The following is a 22,261-nucleotide window of genomic DNA, read 5'->3' as shown; positions in this document are numbered from 1 at the left end:
GGCCTACTCCGCTCCTTCTCCCAACAGATTGGCCTACTCTGCTCCTTCTCCCAACAGATTGGCCTACTCCGCTCCTTCTCCCAACAGATTGGCCTACTCCGCTCCTTCTCCCAACAGATTGGCCTACTCCGCTCCTTCTCCCAACAGATTGGCCTACTCCGCTCCTTCTCCCAACAGATTGGCCTACTCCGCTCCTTCTCTCAATAGTTGCAGGTGTCGTGCCCAGTTGATAATCACCCTGATAATTTCCTCGAAACTGAACATAGACTATACTGAAACTAATTTCCCACATATAACAACGCATTAAATAAATTAAATATAGTATGATGGGGGAGAATGGGTGAGTTGAGCAAGAGGAAGCAAACAATGCATAATTATGTAACCACCAATTGTGAATGAAGTGCAGGGCGGGCCATTCAATTGTATTCATCTATTGTAATTATAATGTCAAAACGTTGTACCCTATATCAGTCCACTGAATCCATTTTAGAATCTGACTGTAATGTAACAAAATGTAGAAAAAGTCAAAGGGTCTGAATACTTTCCGAATGCACTGTATATGAGGGCCAAGGCAGCAGCAAAGATTCCACGTGAGCCGTTGCGCAAGCAAAATTGTGCACAGCCCACAGGGAGGAGAAACTGCCCTCAGAACAGAACCCATGACACCAGTTTCAGCTGCAAGCAAATTGTTGTGGGAAGTGATTAATTCCATAGCTAGACTCCTGATATCTCCAGGAGTGCTACCTAAGTGCTGCCTGTTTATCTCCAGGAGTGCTAGCTAAGTGCTGCCTGTTTATCTTCAGGAGTGCTAGCTAAGTGCTGCCTGTTTTCCCAGTAGCCTACTTGGTGTGTGAACTGCTGACTGCTCATAATTTGCAGACAGTTATTGACACATCAATCACGATCAAGGGGCAGGGCGATTTGTGACTTGTTTTTGGTAATCAGTGGCTGTATTTGGGGGGGGGGGGGGTGATTTCACCTCTCCTAGGCAATCAGCAATTAGTACAGGGATGTGTGCTCTCCACCTCTGCTAGGCAATCAGCAATGATTGCTAGTTCTTCAGTGTCCCCTGGTTTCTCAGTGGCAGCTGTAAGTGGCGGTCGTGTCAGTGGCAGTTCTGTCGCAAAACAAAGATTGTGGCCAAAACAAAGACTGTGGCCAAAACAAGACCGTGGCCAAAACAAAGACCGTTCGGCGGAGTTGTTCTGCCGAGTTGTTCAAGGAAGGAAAGAGAGGAAGGCTCACACCACTCTCTCACCTGAGTATCTTAACTAGTTATTTTGCTCTTTTGTAGCTTTGTCAACTATGTGTGTGTTTTCTATACCAGTTCGCACCTCTCCCTATATATTTTACAGATGCTCCCGACCCCTTGGCTGCAACCCTTCTAATTTAGTGTACCCTGTGCGCACAACTCATGTGGAATTCTGGGTCTCTGGCAGCGTTTGGAACTGCCGATCTGCGGTCACGAACGCTGAGTTCATCCCAGGCTCTGCTGCCCCTTTTTGCCCCGGACGGAGACATGGATCACCCAAGAGAACACTGGTACTCCAGTTGCTCTTTCTTCATCTGACCATGTTGTCTCTCATAGTCTGAGAGCATCTTTATGAGTTCATTTCCTGATGATGGCTCACCGCCCTTCGTACTTGGCGACTTCAACCTCCTGATGTTTGCCTTTGATTCACTTATTTCCAACTCTCTTTCCCCTCCTTGCCTTTTTTGACCTCACCCTTTCCCAATCCCCTCCAACTCACAAGGCAGGCAAAACGCTTGACCTCATCACTACTAGAGGCTGCTCGCCTACTTATCTCACTGTGACCCCCTCCAAGTATCTGACCACTACTTTGTTTCTTTTTATGTCTCCTTTTGCTCCAACCTCAGCCCCTCAGCTCCTAGCCAGATGGTCATGCACCATCGCAATCTTCACTCTCTTTCCCACTACTTTCTCCTTTTCTATCCTATCATCTCTCCCTTCCGCTAAATCCTTCTCATGATTCTGCCTCTTCGACCCTACTCTCTGCCCTTTCCTCCCGGCCGGCTAAGCCCTCCTCTCCTTCTCCGTGGCTGAATGACTCATTGCGAGCTTACAGAACAGGGCTGCGGGCACCTGAGTGAAATGAAGGAAAACAACACTTCTTGAGGACCTATCATCCTTTCACTCCCTCCTCTCTATTTTCTCTTCCTCTGTATCCGCTGCTAAAGCCACTTTCTACCACTCTAAATTTCAAGCTTGTGCCTCTAACCACAGGAAACTGTTTTCCACCTTCTCCTCCCTCCTTAATTATCCACCCCTCCCCATTCCCCCTCCTTCTCTGCGGACGACTTTGTCAACCACATTAAAAAAAGATTGACATCCTCCGCTACTCATTCACTCAGCCTATTGAGTCCACTAGTCTGTCACACAGAACTACCCTACGCCTTGACCTCTTTCACCACCTCAAGCTCAACCTTGACAAGACAGAACTGCTCTTCCTCCCTGGGAAGGCCTGCCCGCTCAAAGACCTCTCCATCACGGTTGACAACTCCACAGTGTCACCCTCCTAGAGCGCAAAGAACCTTGGCGTGACCCTGGACAACACCCTGTCGTTCTCTGAAAACAGCAAAGTAGTGACTCGCTCCTGCAGGTTCATGCTCTACAACATCCGTAGAGTACGACCCTACCACACACAGGAAGAGGCACAGGTCCTAATCCAGTAGTCCCGTCTGGACTACTGCAATTCGTTGTTGGCTTTGCTCCCTGCTTGTTCCATCAAACGCCTGCAACTTATCCAGAATGCACCCACCTGGTTTTCAACCTTCCCAAGTTCTCTAATGTTACCCCTCTCCTCCATAACTTCAGGGTATGGTCAAACCCTACCCCCAACCCGAGCCACCTCAGGTCTCTTGGCCCTCCCACCCCTATGGGAGGGAAGCTCCCGCTCAGCCCAGTCCAAGCTCTTCTCTGTCCTGGCACCCCAATGGTGGAACCAGCTCCCCTCTGAAGCTAGGACGGCAGAGTCCCTGCCCATCTTCTGAAAACATCTGAAACCCTACCTCTTCAAACAGTATCTTAAATAACCCTCCTCCTAATTTCGACTCCCCCCCCCCTTATAGCTCTGACTCTACTTACTCTACTATGTTATTGAGGAAAAATGTATATGTGTATGTGATATGTGGTTGTCCTACCAAGATGAATGCATTAAATGTAAGTCACTCTGTATAGGAGTGTCTGCTAAATGACTAAAATGTAAAGTGATGCAATCAAGTGAAAGTGACAGAGTTATGGCGACGGGATAACAACTAAATGAGATCAAACTGTTGCCTGAAAACTTACACCATAAAAGCACGAGCGAGGCCACAAATAATGTGTCCAATAACTGACAATAGATTATTATTGACACGTATATTCATTATAAATGCTATTATTGCTTTGTGTTGATTTTCACCATTCACAAGCACACTTGGCGCCTATACTGATATTTTCTTCATAGGTATTTGTATTAGTTTTGTCATTATAAAAATACGATTTTATTGTTTTCCAATGCTTTGTTTTCATATCTGTAATAAAGGCACTCCATAAACAACATTTATTTAACATTGTACATTCAGTTTAGGGTTTTACTTATAACAAACTAGTGATACTGTAATTATGTTCCTTGAAATATTTACATTTCGTATTCTAATGTTACCTAAGACCTTCACAAACACATCCAAATGACATCGGCACGAAGGAGGGGTCCAACGAGGCCAGGCTTTTCTAGTTCAATGGATTTATTAGACTGGTGGCTATTGGTACTCCTCAAGGCCCAGCTATTCTACTGATGAATATCCATATGGTCATTATGACAGTCATGCCACTTTGAAGATGAAATGCTCAGAAAGTTTGGTGTTTTATGATCTCAAAGTACTGCTCAACTCTTCAACTAGAAACCCTCAGTTGAACGTGAAATCTTTGACCACTCACAGTGACAAAATGAGATTGTCCCAGCATCATAAGGGCACTGCTCTATGACCTCCCCACAATGTCATTTCCTCCATGCACTCCTTTCTCCATGCACTCCTTTCTCCATGCACTCCTTTCTCCATGCACTCCTTTCTCCATGCACTCCTTTCTCCATGCACTCCTTTCTCCATGCACTCCTTTCTCCATGCACTCCTTTCTCCATGCACTCCTTTCTCCATGCACTCCTTTCTCCATGCACTCCTTTCTCCATGCACTCCTTTCTCCATGCACTCCTTTCTCCATGCACTCCTTCCTCCATGCACTCCTTCCTCCATGCACTCCTTCCTCCATGCACTCCTTCCTCCATGCACTCCTTCCTCCATGCACTCCTTTCTCCATGCACTCCTTTCTCCATGCACTCCTTTCTCCATGCACTCCTTTCTCCATGCACTCCTTCCTCCATGCACTCCTTCCTCCATGCACTCCTTCCTCCATGCACTCCTTTCTCCATGCACTCCTTCCTCCATGCACTCCTTCCTCCATGCACTCCTTCCTCCATGCACTCCTTCCTCCATGCACTCCTTCCTCCATGCACTCCTTCCTCCATGCACTCCTTTCACAAACTTGGAAACCTCCTGAGCCTCAACCTGTTTTTTTGGCTTGTTGTTTCCATTTTTTATTTTTTTTTATTTTATTTTGTTCATAAGTGTTTGTGTTAACGCTTGCTACCGACTAGCCAGATAGCTAGCTATGTTGCTAGCAAGGTTTCAATGGAGCATGATTTGCCTGGAATAGCTAACCAACTTTTCCAGCGCTGTAAAAGCTCTTGTCTGTGACAATATTGACAATCCAGAGTTCCAATGCGAATTGTGTGAGGGGTAGGAATGGGTGGATTTCTCCATCCTCTTCTCTGGCCATTGTACTGGGAAGTTCAATGGTGAGAAAAGTCCCTGGAGCAAAAACGTTGTGCTATTCAGGATCACGAGTACAGGACATCACTAAGCTGCTCCCAAACATTTTAAACCTGCATCAGGAATATTTATATCTATCGTGGATTTTAAAGCACTGATTTGGTCTCTGCTTGACACCAACACCCCATAATATCTGGCCCTCTGCTCTCCTTAAATCGTTGCATTGAACGTTTCAGCAGACTTTTATCCCTCCATAACTGGCTACGAAACTATTGCAGCTCAGTGTGTGTATAATTTTTTGACCATTTTGACACCTTCTGGAAACAAAGCTTGTTTTATAAGGATGATGGGATCCACCCAAATAATTTGGGTTCCTGGATCCTTTCACAGCATTATAAGGCTGCTTTGAGACAATGACTTATCAATGACCCAAGCCCAGCTCAGTTAATCCCTACCAATGTGTACAGCTCACCGTGCAATAACATGAATAACATGAGAAAGTCTATTTCTGCTAAGCTTCCCAGTAAAGCAATGAAAACAATCAAGCATCCCAGAACAGTGGTAAAAATAGCTCACATTAACAGCTTAAGAAAAAGTTTCATGAAATCAATAATTTGCTAGTAACAGATGACATTCATATTCTGAAACTCACTTAGATAATACCTTTGATGATACAGTGGTAGCAATACATGGTTATACCATCTACAGAAAAGGTAGAAATGCCAAAGGTGGAGGTGTTGTTGTTTATATTCAGAACCACATTCCTGTTAAGCTTAGAGAGGATCTCATGTAAAATCATGTTGAAGTAACATAGCTACAGGTTCATCTGCCTCACCTGAATCCCATTCTAGTGGGAAGCTGCTATAGACCACCAAGTGCTAACAGTCAGTATCTGGATAATAAGTGTGAAATGCTTGATAAGGTATGTGATACCAACAGAGAGATATATTTTCTGGGTGATTTAAATATTGACTTTCATCAAGCTGCCCACTCAAGAAAAAGCTTCAAACTAAACTAGTGCCTGCAATCTGCTTCAGGTTATTAGTCAACCTACGAGGGTAGTTACAAACAGCACAGGAATGAAATAATTAACATGTATTAATTACATCATTACTAATGCTGCAGAAATTGTCTTGAAAGCAGTATCCAAATCCATAGAATGTAGTGATCACAGTAGTGTAGCCATATCGAGGAAAAGCACATTTCAAAAGGCTGGGTCTAATATAGTGTATAAGAGGTAATACAATAACTTTTGTAGTGATTCCTATGTTGTTGATGTAAATAATATTTGTTGGTCTGTGGTGTGTAATGAGGAGCAACCATACGCTGCACTTGGCACATTTATGAAATAGCTTATTCTAGTTAAATGACTGTAAAAATAGTTAAATTCCCGTGGATTGATGAGGAATTGAATAAATGTATGGTTCAGAGGGATGAGGCAAAAGGAATGGCTAATTATTCTGGCTGCACAACCGATTGGCAAAACGTACTGAAAATTGAGAAATCATGTGACTGAAAAAGAATAAGAAACTATACTATGAAACAAAGAAAAATGACATAAAGAATGATATTAAAAGCTTTGGAACACCTTAAATGAAATATTTGGCAAAAAGGCAAACTCAGCTCCATCATTCATTGAATCAGATGGCTCATTCATCATAAAACCGTTTGATATTGCCAATTACTTTAATGATTTTTTTCATTGGCAAGATTAGAAAACTTAGGTATGTATGCCAGCAACACTACACATCCAAGTATAACTGATTAAATGATGAAAGATAAGCATTGTCATTTTGAATTCCATAAGTGAGTGTGGAAGAAGTAAAACAAATTGTGTGTATCAACAATGACAAGTCACAGGGGTCCGGTTGCAAAATGACTGAGGATAATAGAGGACGATATTGTCACTCCTATTTGCCATATATTCACATAGCTGACCAATCAGCCTGTTAGTAAACGTTTGGAAAAAATTGTGTTTGACCAGATACAATGTAGTAGTATAGTTTCTTGTTTTTTACTGTAAACAAATTGACAACAGACTTTCAGCATGATTATAGGGAAGGATGGCGCAGTGGCAGAAGGCAGACATTTTACGTGTCCTCAACCTATTGTGTTTTATTGTTCGTTGATCTGCGTTGTTCGTAACTTATTTTTTACTATTTTTTTGTACATAATGTTGCCGCTACCGTCTCTTATGACCGAAAATAACTTCTAGACATCAGGACTGCGATTACTCACCACAGACAAGCAGAATCCTTTTTCTTCTTTCACGACTCTGAAGAGCCCGAGGCGAAGAATATATGGCTCCCTCGGGAACAGGCCCCGACCCCAGTGATCTGCGTTGCTAGCAGCTCTTCGCAATGCTTGAAGCACAGCGCTGTTTATGACTTCAAGCCTATCAACTCCCGAGGCTGGCAATACTATAGTGCCTATAAGAACATCCAATAGTCAAAGGTATATGAAATACAAATGGTATAGAGAGAAATAGTCCTATAATTCCTATAATAACTACATCCTAAAACTTCTTAACTGGGAATATTGAAGACTCATGTTAAAAGGAACCACCAGCTTGTTCTCATGTTCTGAGCAAGGAACTTAACATTAGCTTTTTTAAATGGCACATATTGCAATTTTACTTTCTTCTCCAACACTGTGTTTTTGCATTATTTAAACCAAATTGAACATGTTTCATTATTTATTTGAGACAAAACATTTTTTTTTTATGTATTACATTAAGTTAAAATAAAAGTGTTCATTCAGTATTGTTGTAATTTTCATTAGTACAAATATATAAATATATATATATATATAAAAATCGTCCGATTAATCAGTATCGGCTTTTTTCATCCTCCAATAATCAGTATCGGTATCGGTATCAGCGTTGAAAAATCATAATCGGTCGACCTCTAGTACATACCCCAACCAGAAGCTATGGATTACAGGCAGCATCCGCACTGAGCTAAAGGCTACAGCTGCTGCTTTCAAGGAGCGGACTCTAACCCGGAAGCTTATAAGAAATCACGCTAAGGCCTCCGACGAACCATGCGCTGACAAACTAGCAAATGTCTTCACTGACATTTTCAACCTCTCCCTGTCGGAGTCTGCAATACCAACATGTTTTAAGCAGACTATCATAGTGCCTGTGCCCAAGAACACTAAGGTAACCTGCCTAAATAACTACCAACCCGTAGCACTCACGTCCGTAGCCATGAAGTACGTTGAAAGGCTGGTCATGGCTCACATCAACATCATTATCCCAGAAACCCTAGACCCACTCCAATTTGCATACTGCCCCAACAAATCCACAGCTGATGCAGTCTCTATTGCAGTCCACACTGCCCTTTCCCACCTGGACAAAAGGAACACCTACGTGAGAATGCTATTCATTGACTCCAGCTCAGTGTTCAATACTATAGTGCCCTCAAAGCTCATCAATAAGCTAAGGACACTGGGATTAAACACCTCCCTCTGCAACTGGATCCTGGACTTCCTGAGGGGCCGCCCCCAGATGGTAAGGGTAGATAACAACATATCCGCCATTCTGATCCTCAACACAGGGGCCCCTCAGTGGTGCGTGCTCAGCACCTTCCTGTACTCCCTGTTCACTCATGACTGCACGGCCAGGCACGACTCCAACACCATCATTAAATTTGCCGATGACACAACAGTGGTAGGCCTGATCACCGACAACAACGAGACAGCCTATAGGGAGGAGGTCAGAGACCTGGCCGTGTGGTGCCAGGGCAACAACCTCTCCCTCAACGTGATCATGGCAAAGGAGATGATTGTGGAGTACAGGAAAAAGAGGACCGAGCACGCCCCAATTCTCATCGACAGGGCTGCAGTGGAGCAGGTTGAAAGCTTCAAATTCCTTGCTGTCCACATCACCAACAAACTAACATGGTCCAAGCACACCATGACAGTCATGAAGCGGGCACGACAAAACCTATTCCCCCTCAGGAGACAGAAAAGATTTGGCATGGGTCCTCAGATCCTCAAAAGGTTCTACAGCTACACCATCGAGAGCACTGGTTGCATTACTGCCTGGTATGGCAACTGCTCTGCCTCCGAACGCAATGCACTACAGAGGGTAGTGCGAACGGCCCAGTACATCGCTGGGGCCAAGCTTCCTGCCGTCCAGGTCCTCTATACCAGGCTGTGTCAGAGAAAGGCCCTAAAAATGGCTCCAGTCACCCTAGTCATAGACTGTTCTCTCTGCTACCACACGGCAAGTGGTACCGGAGTGCAGCTTCTACCCCAAAGCCATAAGACTCCTCCTGAACATCTAGTCAAATGACTACCCAGACTATTCGCATTGCCCCTGCCCCCCCCCCCCGCCACTCTCTGTTGTCATCTATGCATAGTCACTCTACCTACATGTACATACTACCTCAACTAACCGGTGCCCCTGCACATTGACTCTGTACCGGCACCCCCCTGTATATATTATTTTTTACTGCTGCTCTTTAATTACTTGTTACTTTTATCTCTTAATCTTATCCATATTTTATAAACTGCACTGTCGGTTAGGGGCTCGTAAGTAAGCATTTCACTGTAAGGTGACCTGTTGTATTCGGCGCATGTGACTAATACAATTTGATTTGACATTCAACAAGCACCACACTTACACAAATTACTGATGATTGGCTGAGAGAAATGTAGGACTTCAGTTCGGCTTTTGACATTATCGATCATAGTCTGCTGATGGGAAAACTTGTGTTAAGCCTTTACAGCCCCTGCCATATTGTGGATAAAGAGTTAACTGTCTTACAGAACACAGAGTTCTCCAACATAATCTAGCTACAATAAGGGTTGGGTACATAATGAAATGTAATATCATGTCATATTTTAAATGGTATATAACTGCCTTAATGTTGGGGCCGGCAGGGTAGCCTTGTTCTGCCCCTGGATAGGCAGTTAACCCACTGTTCCTAGGCCGTCATTGAAAATAAGAATTTGTTCTTAACTGACTTACCTAGTTAAATAAAGAAAAAAGAAAAACAAATGTTGCTGGACCCCAGGAGGAGTAGCTGCTGCCTTGGCAGGAACTAATGGGAATCCATAATAAATACACAATTAAGCCATCAATTAACCCCTGTAACCTCCAGTAAACATGCTCTGTCAGGGAGATATCCATGTTTGATCAAAGGGCTTGGACTAGCTTGCTAGTTACAGCCTTCCCTGGGCTTTCTACATTTAAATACATTATCAAACACAGTTTAATTAGCATTAACTGTTGACAACGTTTTTTTCATCATGTAAGAGAACTTGCACATTTTAGAGACAAAACATGACTTTGCAGTTTGCTTTGAAGTTAGTTACATCTTGTCTTGTTGAAGAATTCCCCTTTCAGGAGTTGGGAAATGTAATTATAAGTAAAGGCTTTGGCCGTGTGTGGTGTAAACACTAAACACTGATGCTGGGTTTCTAGTTTCCCGTCACACAACATATGGGCCTGTATTCGAAGGGTGATGTGCTGATCTAGGATTAGTTATGCCTTTTAGATCATAATGAAAAAGATTATATGGACAGGGGGGGTCGTGATCCTAGAACAGCACTCCTCCCACGCTGAGACGCTTTATGAATACAGGCCACGGAACTCCATCGTATGTGAACAACTCTGACATTTCCCCTCTCTGTCCGTGGCGTGGTAGCTAAGTGAGTGTGCTCTGTGCATGTTTCGATGAATCCAAAACTCTTGAACATCTCTCCAGCTGATATTATTAGCCAGATTAGGCCCCTGATCCCCCTGACTGTTATAGGTGGATTAAGCCTAGCTGGGCCCTCCAGAAAAGATGCAGCTACAGCAAGGCTTATTTTATTTACAAAGCCAACTGAGGAGAGGAGAGGAGAGGAGAGGAGAGGAGAGGAGAGGAGAGGAGAGGAGAGGAGAGGAGAGGAGAGGAGAGGAGAAGAGAAACAAACCCAGAGTGACTGTAAAAAAACAGAGCTGTGGAAACAAGCAGTGTCACGGGAGAGAGGGAGGGAGGGAGGGCGGGTGGGAGAGAGGTGGGAGGAAAATGAGAGAAGGGTAGACAGGACAAAAGACAGTGGAAGAGATGGACAGTATGAATGAGGGGAAAGAGTGTGTGAGAGAGAGAGATGGCTGTACATGTCTACCAGGCTAGGGTTTGTGAAAAGATCCAGGAGATTTTCACAAGCTCCTTCAAGCACACTATAAACATACAACCACACAGAAGAGGAGATGAGAGTAGTGTTGCCACGATACCATAATTCTTACTTTGATACAAATACCAGAATTAGTATCACAATATTCAATACCATCATGATACTCAATACCATCACAATACTCAATACCATCACAATACTCAATATCATCACAATACTCAATACCATCACAATACTCAATACCATCACGGTACTCAATACCATCACGGTACTCAATACCATCACACTACTCAATACCATCACGGTACTCAATACCATCACAATACTCAATACCATCACAATACTCAATACCATCACAATACTCAATACCATCACAATACTCAATACCATCACAATACTCAATACCATCACACTACTCAATACCATCACGGTACTCAATACCATCACAATAATCAATACCATCACACTATTCAATACCATCACAATACTCAATACCATCACGGTACTCAATACCATCACGGTACTCAATACCATCACAATACTCAACACCATCACAATACTCAATACCATCACAATACTCAATACCAACACAATACTCAATACCATCACAATACTCAATACCATCACAATACTCAATACTCAATACCATCTCAATACCATCACGGTACTCAATACCATCACGGTACTCAATACCATCACAAAAAGTCACAGAATGGCACTTGATCCAGACAGAGTTATATCACTACATTTAAACTTTTTTTTAGACATCCATGTATGCAATAATTAATCAATTATACAATCAATTTTACGTAGCTTTTATCAATTTACCTCCAAAATAACAATGGTCATAATTAATTTGAATGATAAACTGGGTAAATCCAGATGTAGCCTAGGTCTATTCCCAATGCCGGTGAATGCATATTATTCAATAGGAGTGTGTGCATGCATTGAGTTATTGAGCTTCTTTTAGTTGATTTCATGGGTAGTTAATTCAGCTGTACGCTAACAAGGAAGGTTAGTCTACAATTAAAGCTGGAAGCTACTGATATTGTCTTGCATTGTAAAAGTGTTCTGGCCTCTATGGACATAGTTTTGCCGCCCTATGGGACTCCAAATCACGGCCGGTTGTGATTCAGCCTGGAATCAAACCAGGGTCTGTAGTGACGCCTCTAGCAGTAAGATGCAGTGCCTTAGACCGCTGTGCCACTCGGCAGCCCGATAGGTAATGAACAGTTAAAAGTAGTTCTACATGCCGAGTTGCATTATTCAAACTGTTCTGGAGTGGGTTGAGAGCTTCAAGTTCATTGGAGACCACATATCTAATGGCTTACCATGGTCCACACATACGCGCATAGTTGTAAAGAGGACACGGCAGCGCCTCTTCCCCCTCAGGAGGCTGAAAAGATTTGGCATGGGCCCTTGGATCCTCAAAAAGTTCTACAGCTGCACCATCGACAGCATCTTGACTGGCCGCTTGGTATGGCAAATGCACCACCCTTGACCACAAAGCGCTACAGAGGGTGATGCAGACAGTACAGTACATCACTGGGGCCGAGCTCCCTCTATATCTGAGGAAGGCTGAAAAAGACTTCAGCCACCCAAGCCATAGACTGTTCACTCTGCTACCGTCCAGCAAATGGTACCGGAGCATCAGCTCTCAGACCAACTGGCTCCGAGACAGCTTCTACCCTCAAGCCATAAGACTGCTAAATAGTGGTACCCTAACTATCTGCACTGACTATATATACACACCATATACACCCTCACACACACATTCATATATACACACACACACACACACACACACACACACACACAATAATTAACTGCTGCTACTCTGTTCTTTATTTTACTCTTATTATTATCTGTCCTGATGACTAGTCACTTTACCCTGCCTTCATGTTTATCTATTCTACCTCAAATACCTTGTACCTCTGCACAATGATCTAGTAATGGTACACTCTGTATATAGTTTAATTCCTGTGTATTTCACTGTATTCGTTGTGATACCATGGAAAGGGTTCATTAGCAATAATTTCACAGTAAAGTCTATACCAGTTCTATTCGGTACATTTGACAAACATTCGATATAATTTGATTTGGGGAGCTAGCAATGCAGCCCAGACAGCTCTTGCAATGAATGAGTAAGTGGAGCAGGAACTGTGCTCTTCACACAATAAAGGTCCTGCACTGATACACAGACTTGATCCTCTCAATCACGTGAGACACATTTGACAGAACTACCGAACGTAACAAAAATTCTAGTGCCGAACCTTTATTATTAGTCATTTTGGGGGGGGGGGGGGGGGTTCGGTATACCGTGCAACACTAAAGGAGAGGCAGGCGGGCCGGCCCTGGGACTGTGTTTGAGCGCTCCAGCAGTCGAGCAGAGCGGGAATTAGATGCAAAGCCAAGAATATCTTGAAGCACAGGCTGTGAAAGAAGGGAAGTAAATCCTTGATCAATGCCAATGTCTCCGGGACCACCTTTCCACGTGAATTTGCTAAAAGGCCCAGTGCAGTCAAAAACATGATTTCCTTGGTTTTATATACACTGCTCAAAAAAATAAAGGGAACACTAAAATAACACATCCTAGATCTGAATTAATGAAATATTCTTATTAAATACTTTTTTCTTTACATAGTTGAATGTGCTGACAACAAAATCACACAAACATTATCAATGGAAATCAAATTTATCAACCCATGGAGGTCTGGATTTGGAGTCACACTCAAAATTAAGGTGGAAAATCACACTACAGGCTGATCCTACTTTGATGTAATGTCCTTAAAACAAGTCAAAATGAGGCTCAGTAGTGTGTGTGGCCTCCACGTGCCTGTATGACCTCCCTACAATGCCTGGGCATGCTCCTGATGAGGTGGCGGATGGTCTCCTGAGAGATCTCCTCCCAGACCTGGACTAAAGCATCTGCCAACTCCTGGACAGTCTGTGGTGCAACGTGGCGTTGGTGGATGGAGCGAGACATGATGTCCCAGATGTGCTCAATTGGATTCAGATCTGGGGAACGGGCACCAGTCCATAGCATCAATGCCTTCCTCTTGCAGGAACTGCTGACACACTCCAGCCACATGAGGTCTAGCATTGTCTTGCATTAGGAGGAACCCAAGGCCAACCGCACCAGCATATGGTCTCACAAGGGGTCTGAGGATCTCATCTCGGTACCTAATGGAAGTCAGGCTACCTCTGGCGAGCACATGGAGGGCTGTACGGCCCCCCAAAGAAATGCCACCCCACACCATGACTGACCCACCGCCAAACCGGTCATGCTGGAGGATATTGCAGGCAGCAGAACGTTCTCCACGTCATCTCCAGACTCTGTCACGTCTGTCACGTGCTCAGTGTGAACCTCCTTTCATCTGTGAAGAGCACAGGGCGCCAGTGCCGAATTTGCCAATCTTGTGTTCTCTGGCAAATGCCAAATGTCCTGCACGGTGTTGGGCTGTAAGCACAACCCCCACCTGTGGACGTCGGGCCCTCATACCACCCTCATGGAGTCTGTTTCTGACCATTTGAGCAGACACATGCACATTTGTGCCCTGCTGGAGGTCATTTTGCAGGGCTCTGGCAGTGCTCCTCCTTGCACAAAGGCGGAGGTAGCGGTTCTGCTGCTGGGTTGTTGCCCTCCTACGGCCTCCTCCACGTCTCCTGATGTACTGACCTGTCTCCTGGTAGCGCCTCCATGCTCTGGACACTACGCTGACAGACACAGCAAACCTTCTTGCCACAGCTCGCATTGATGTCCCATCCTGGATGAGCTGCATTACCTGAGCCACTTGTGTGGGTTGTAGACTTCGTCTCATGCTACCACTAGAGTGAAAGCACCGCCAGCATTCAAAAGTGACCAAAACATCAGCCAGGAAGCATAGGAACTGAGAAGTGGTCTGTAGTCACCACCTGCAGAACCACTCCTTTATTGGGGGTGTCTTGCTAATTACCTGTAACTTCCACCTGTTGTCTATTCCATTTGCAAAACAGCATGTGAAATGTATTGTCAATCGGTGTTGCTTCCTAAGTGGACAGTTTGATTTTACAGAAGTGTGATTGACTTGGAGTTACATTGTGTTGTTTAAGTGTTCCCTTTATTTTTTTGAGCAGTGTATTTTTCCACACTATGATGGTTGAAATAACATGGTGAAATTGTGAAAATTATGATAATGTTCTGTGAGTGTAAGAGCTGTTTGAAAAGACTGGCTGGAATTTCAGTAAATGTGTTAATAGACCAATTAGAAAGCATTAAAAACCTCTCTGCCAATAAGAGCTAGTTTTCCGTTTTCCCCTCCCCACTCCCAGACAGTTTGAGAAATAGCTCTTTGCTAAGAAGCAATTTTTGTTTACTCTTGACCACTAACTGAAAATGAGCAGAGTAGGGTATTTCATTGTTACCCAGAAATTGATATAGAAATTTGCCTGGGGAATTATTTGTTTAGCTGAAGACTTCTGGACGCTGGCCAGTCAAACTCAGCTCAAAGCCAAAGCGGGTCAAGGCACCATGCAGAGAAAGTTGTAAAATCATTCAGAATCAACTGTTAAGATCTAGACCCTTTGTGTTTACTGTAATTATAATGTCGGCAGGAACACGCAAGGTGAAGTTTAACACTATGTAAAGCCAAAACCGAACTTCCACTCATCATAATCGAATAGTGTGTATTTATGTATCGTCTCGACCAACTCCGCTAAAGAATTAGAAACCTAAGCCTGTTCTACTCCAATAGTTATTTTTTTTCTCTTTGTGGTATCCAATTAGTAGTTACAGTTTTGTCCCATCGCTGCAATTCCTGTACGGACTCAGGAGGCGAAGGTTTGAAAGCCGCACATCCTCCGAAACACGACCCTGCCAAGCCGCACTGCTTCTTGACACAATGTCCGCTTAACTCGGAAGCCAGCCGCACCAATGTGTCAGAGGAAATACTGTACACCTGGCGACCGTGTCAGCGTGCATGAGCCAGGACCGCCACAGGAGTTGCTAGAGCGCGATGGGACAAGTACATCCCGGCCGACCAAACCCTCCCCTAACCAGGACAAAGCTGGGCCAATTGTGTTCCGCCCCATGTCGCGGCTGGCTGTGACAGAGTCTGGACTCAAACCAGGATCTCAAGTAGCACAGCTAGCACTGTGATGCAGTGCATTAGACCAGTTCTGTTGAAGTGAAGGAATCTAACCTGTTATCTAACCTGAGCATTGAGGATAGCACCCATCCCTGTCTCACCCTGCTAAGGAAGTGAAAATCTGTTGAATTCAAAGAGTTCTGAATGAATAAATGAGGGCACGCTAACCTGTCTTCCCTGTGTTCTTCATGGAGGTCTTGTTGGACGACTCAGCGTTGAACCCATTGAGGGTCAGCTCCTGGTACTCCTGAGACACCTGGGCATCCTCGTCTGAAATATCCACTGGTGATTGGTTCCTCTCCACACACTCAGGGTAGGAGGAGGCCCAGCCCCCAGTCCCGTGGGTCCCTACAGGAAGAGGGGAGAGAGAGTCAGTTACACCATCCACAGCACTAAGATCTGGGGCAGTATTCAAAAAAACGTCTCAGAGTACTACAGTTCCTAAATAGAGACAGAGAGTGAAACCCCACCTCCCACCTTTCTCTTTGCAGTGAAAGAGACAGTGAGCCAGTAGAAAAATATACTTCCTGATTCACTGTCTGCTCTTCTAATCCTCTCTCACCCCCACATAATAATCCCCCAAAGATGTGGCTGTTCTTGATCTGTTCAATGCTACACATTTCAATGTTTTTATTTACCTTTATTTAACCAGGTAAGACCCATTGGGGTTAAAAACCTATTTTGCGAGGGCAACCTGGCAAGAAGGCAAAACAGAGAAATAGCAGCATGTACATAAAATATTACAGAAATACTAAAATACCCCCCACACACACACCTGAGGAGCAATCCACTGCAGTCATGCTTTTTTTCAGATGAATTTGTCACCAGTTTCTCATGCTGAAGCAGTAAACTAGACCCCTGAGTGCTACAGATTTGTCCATCAAGTTAAATTAGGATGAATCGTCTTCTCCCCATTCCACATACTGCCTGGAAGCATGCATTGATTGGCCAGGTCTGGATTCCATGGAAGAGCGGCCGCTATGGATCTGGGCTGTGCTTCTTACTAATAGCGGCATCAGTAAGCTGGAGTGAAGTCATCATTCATCGCTTGTGTCTGTCTGTACCAGCGCCACTCTAATATCTCACACCGCTAAAGAAAAGCACACACACACACGCACGCACACACACACACACACACACACACACACACACACACACGCGTCTTGCCATAGTAATAAGAGCAGATAAAGGAAATATGCTTTCCATACAACAGAGTGAAGAACACCGTTTGTGTCTCAAAACAACAAGAGGAAATAAGTAGTTCTCATACAGTTAAATAGCATCCCCCCGCACTTCAGCCACAGCAATAACAGATGATAGCTGCTTGCCACTCAACAGGATACTGTTTATACACTGATTGCACAAAACATTAGAAACACCTGCTCTTTCCATGACATAGGCTGACCAGGTGAATTCAGGTGAAAGCGATGATCCCTTATTGATGTCACCTGTTAAATTCACTTCAATCAGTGGAGATGAAGGGGAGGAGACAGGTTAAATAATGATGTTTAAGCCTTGAGACGATTGAGACATGGATTGTGTATGTGTGCAATTTAGAGGGTGAATGGGCAGGACAACATATTGAAGTGCCTTTGAATGGGTTATGGTAGTACCGGTTTGAGCGTGTCAAGAACTGCAACGCTTCTGTGTTTTTCACACTCAACAGTTTCCCGTGTGTATCAAGAATGGTCCACCACCCAAAGGACATCAAGCCAACTTTACACAACTGTGGAAGCATTGGAGTCAACATGGGCCAGCATCCCTGTGGAACGCTTTCGACACCTTGTAGAGTCAATGCCTCAACGAATTGAGGCTGTTCTGAGGGCAAAAGGGGATGCAACTCAACATTAAGAATGTGTTCCTAATGTTTTATACACTCTGTGTAAAGGCTACAGTAGGGAGAGAGAGCAGGCTCTGAGGAAATGTAATGTATTTTCTACTTCTGTAAATAAAACCCTGGCTGCCTCATCTTGGTTTGACATATTCCTCTCTCTCACTCTACCAGGTGGAAACACAAATCTAATCCTTTATGGACACATCTGTTTTCTTCAAAATAACAAACAACCTAATTACATGTAAAAAGCCATGTTTTCAGGAATGCACATAATAACTACACCACAGATAGAAATAAATGGAAAAAAATGACAGTCAAATAATACGCTCCACAGAAACGTAATTACACACACTTAAACTTGAAACGCTTTTTGATTTTTTCCAGCTGTAGCCTCGAGTTCACTTTCCTGGAAAGCAATCCCTGATCAAAAGCTAGCTCAGAGCTTTCCACATCTGTATTATTTGTCGGCAACTTATTTGGTAAACAACCTGCAGCTTTATGAAAACAGTTCTGATTGTAGCCTCAAATCCTGATGCCCCTCCTCACAGTCAACAACACCCCCACACACTCATCATGAAGAGTTACAGCACATTTATGTATCCAACTTCTATCATACTGTACCTAATAGTTACATCAATCATTTTCCAATTTATCTTTACAGAAATGTAAGACTAATGTTGAGGGAATTTCTTTACCAGATAATATTATATTGACTATGTATTCACCATGCATCATTTCATCTATTTTTCCCCCTGGAAGCTATTTCTTCACAGAATGGCAATTGACTTGATTAAACAATGTGGGTAATTATATGTATTCCTTACAATCTTTGCTTACGTGGCAGAAAACGTTTTCTGTGCCGATGAACAAAGTATACACAATGGGAATTTGTGCTTTTAGTTTAATATATACCCACCCATGAGCTTCTCCCCGTCACACTGTTTTCTTATGAGGCCCTCTGGCCTTTCCAATCCACAGGAGTTTGACTCAATTTCCCCTGCTAACAGGAAGCCCCTGCTGCCATCCCCATGTCACCCCAGATCAGCTGGGCCCAGGTCAGTGACATAGAGCCAAACACTGTGAATCAGTATGACTGATGCTCGAAGCAAGCTAGATCTACTCAGGCTTTTCTAAAGCTAACCAGAATCCGTTAGCTTCACATTCCAGCTCAGGCTTCATACATACTACGATGGTGGATATTGCTCGTACGGCTGCCGATAACTCGAGCAGGCTTGTAACTGCGTGTGCATGTCGCACATGGCTAGTCGAACACCAAACTCTTTATTGAGACAATGCTGAAACATCAATCCATGGGCGAGTCAGTGACACATTTTCATTTGTTCCGGAATCAAAATGAAAGAAAAGTTATCTTGCAAATTCAGCAGGCTAGGGTGTGAAATAGGCTTTTAGAAGTCCCGTCTTTATGTTACCACGTATCGTTAATGCTGACTTTGGTGTTCTTATCAGTGCACAACCACAAACACCTTTTCCCCCACTCCTATCGATAAAATAACTCTATTAAGTCATACAAAAGTGTTACTGTGCGTGAAGATTAAAATGCATTCTGTCATTACCAACCGGAGCAGGTTAGTTCTGAAGGATTTGTTGCCATAGAAAATGTACTTGGTTAAAAGTTGAGCCACTTACATATGACCGGTCATCCCGAGTAGTTCTCAGACTTGACCAAAGTGAACTTGATAACTCCTCAAACCTGCTTCGTAGGATACCCCTCAGGTCAGTGACACACACACCCAGGAGGGGAAGCCGGTTGGAATGGGATGACTGAACAGACAGACGAGCGCACACACACACTCACACACACACCCAGGAGGGGAAGCCGGTTGGAATGGGATGACTGAACAGACAGACGAGCGCACACACACACACACACACACACACACACACACACACACACACACACACACACACACACACACACACACACACACACACACACACACACACACACACACACACACACAGGTGGGTATATGTAAGTAACACTGGGGATTGGTGGGAGGGAAAGGTTTGACCGCCACACCAGAGAGACAATTTACTGGACCAGTGAACAATGTGAACAAAGACAGGTGATATGTTCAGTTGGGCTGGATGACAGACATGTTATAGAACGTTAACAACACAGTTTGCATTGTAGTTAGTCTTGCATAGCGTCTTGTGATTGAGGAGAAGCAGGGAAATCCAGGCTAGGATTTCTTTCACGCATATGAAGCAGCGATGGTCAAAAACAACAGCTGATAGAGTACATGCCCTGGTAGAGGAATAAAGGAATATGCTGTCTTTTCAGGAGGGGCTTTCCACGCCTCACTAGCCATAGACATTGTCCTACTCTGCACATTTACCTATTCCTACTTAACACTGTAGTAAGATAATAAAACATTTTTAGCTGAAAAGGAAAATACAAATTCTGGTGAAACAAAGGATTTCTCCAGTACGTTGGTTAAAACCTCTTGGAACTCTAGGGGCGGTATTTCATTTTTGGATAAAAAACGTTCCCGTTTTAATCGCAATATTTTGTCACGACAAGATGCTCGACTATGCATATAAGTGACAGCTTTGGATAGAAAACACTCTAACGTTTCCAAAACTGCAAATATATTGTCTGTGAGTGCCACAGAACTGATGCTACAGGCGAAACCAAAATGAAATTTCAAACAGGAAGTGCCCCAGACTTTGAAGGCGCTGTGTTCCAATGACTCCTTATATGGCTGTGAATGGGCCACGAATGAGCTTAGACTTTCTGTCGTTTCCCCATAGTGTCGACAGCATTGTGACGTATTTGTAGGCATACCATTGGAAGATTGACCATTTTAGACTACATCTACCAGGTGGTCGCTTGGTGTCCTCCGTCGCAATTATTGCGTAATCTCCAGCTGCAGTATTTTCCGTTTGCTTCTGAGGAGAAACCCAACTGCCACGAATGATTTATCATCGAATAGATATGTGAAAAACACCTTGAGGATTGATTCTAAACAACGTTTGCCATGTTTCTGTCGATATTATGGAGTTAATTTGGTAAAAAGTTTGGCGTTGTAGTGACTGCATTTTCGGATTTTTTTCTTAGCCAAACGTGATGAACAAAACGGAGCGATTTCTCCTACACAAATAATATTTTGGGAAAAAATGAACATTTGCTATCTAACTGAGAGTCTCTTCATTGAAAACATCCGAAGTTCTTCAAAGGTAAATTATTTTAATTTTAATGCTTTTCTTGTTTTTGTGAAAATGTTGCTTGCTGAATGCTAGGCTTAATGCTATGCTAGGATATCAATACTCTTACACAAATGCTTGTGTAGCTATGGTTGAAAAGCATATTTTGAAAATCTGAGATGACAGTGTTGTTAACAAAAGGCTAAGCTTGTGCTTGACTATATTTCTTTCATTTCATTAGCGATTTTCATGAATAGTTAACGTTGCGTTATGGTAATGAGCTTGAGGCTATGATTACGCTTCCGGATACGGGTTTGATAGTCGCAAGAAGTTAATGAGAGGCAATGAGGCTACTCTGAACGTGAAGACCCTGTAATACAGTACAATGCTGTTGGCTGAAAAGAAAAGGCTGGTAGCTAGCACTGTCAGGATGAAACCACTGTTTGTTGAAAGCTGTTGCATTATTCCCCGGTTTATTGGCTCATAAAGAGGAGAAGAGCCTCAAGGCTGTAAATACAGTTCTCTCTGTGTGAGTGTTACAGTTGAGGGTGACTCACTGTTTAAACTTCTTAGGGCTTGCAATCCCGTTAACGGGATCAATATGACAACAGCCAGTGGAAGTGCATGGCGCCAAATTCAAAACAACAGAAATCTCATAATTAAAATTCCTCAAACAAACATGTATCTTATACCGTTTTAAATGTAATTGTGTTGTTAATCCCACCACAGTGTCCGATTTCAAATAGGCTTTACAGCGAAAGCACCACAAACGAGTATGTTAGGTCACCACCAACTCACAGAAATATTCAGCCATTTTTCCAGCCAAAGAGAGGAGTCACAAAAAGCACAATGAGATAAAATGAATCACTAACCTTTGATGATCTTCATCAGGTGACACTCATAGGACTTCATGTTACACAATACATGTATGTTTTGTTTGATAAAGTTCATATTTATATAAAAAAATCTCAGTATACATTGGCGCATTACGTTCACTAGTTCCAAAAACATCCGGTGATATTGCAGAGAGCCACATAATTTTACAGAAATACTCATTATAAATGTTGATAAATACAATTGTTAGACATGGACAAATAGATATACCTCTCCTTAATGCAACCGCTGTGTCAGATTTCAAAAAAACTTTATGGAAAAAGCAAACCATGCAATAATC

General features: G+C 43.4%; 1 protein-coding gene across 1 annotated transcript in view; it reads right to left on the bottom strand.

Annotated features, from left to right (window-relative positions):
• LOC109891289 (receptor-type tyrosine-protein phosphatase gamma) overlaps positions 1–22,261 on the bottom strand; it is a 244,603-nt gene that overhangs the window by 121,838 nt on the left and 100,504 nt on the right. The window contains exon 3 of the mRNA XM_031825446.1: positions 16,254–16,433. Within this exon, the coding sequence (XP_031681306.1) occupies positions 16,254–16,433 (180 nt within the window). The remainder of the gene's footprint in view (positions 1–16,253; positions 16,434–22,261) is intronic.

The sequence above is a fragment of the Oncorhynchus kisutch genome, linkage group LG5 (assembly GCF_002021735.2).
Source record: "Oncorhynchus kisutch isolate 150728-3 linkage group LG5, Okis_V2, whole genome shotgun sequence".
Taxonomy (NCBI): Eukaryota; Metazoa; Chordata; class Actinopteri; order Salmoniformes; family Salmonidae; genus Oncorhynchus; species Oncorhynchus kisutch.
Note: the sequence above shows the minus strand (reverse complement) of the source record. Positions and strands in the feature narration are given on the sequence as shown.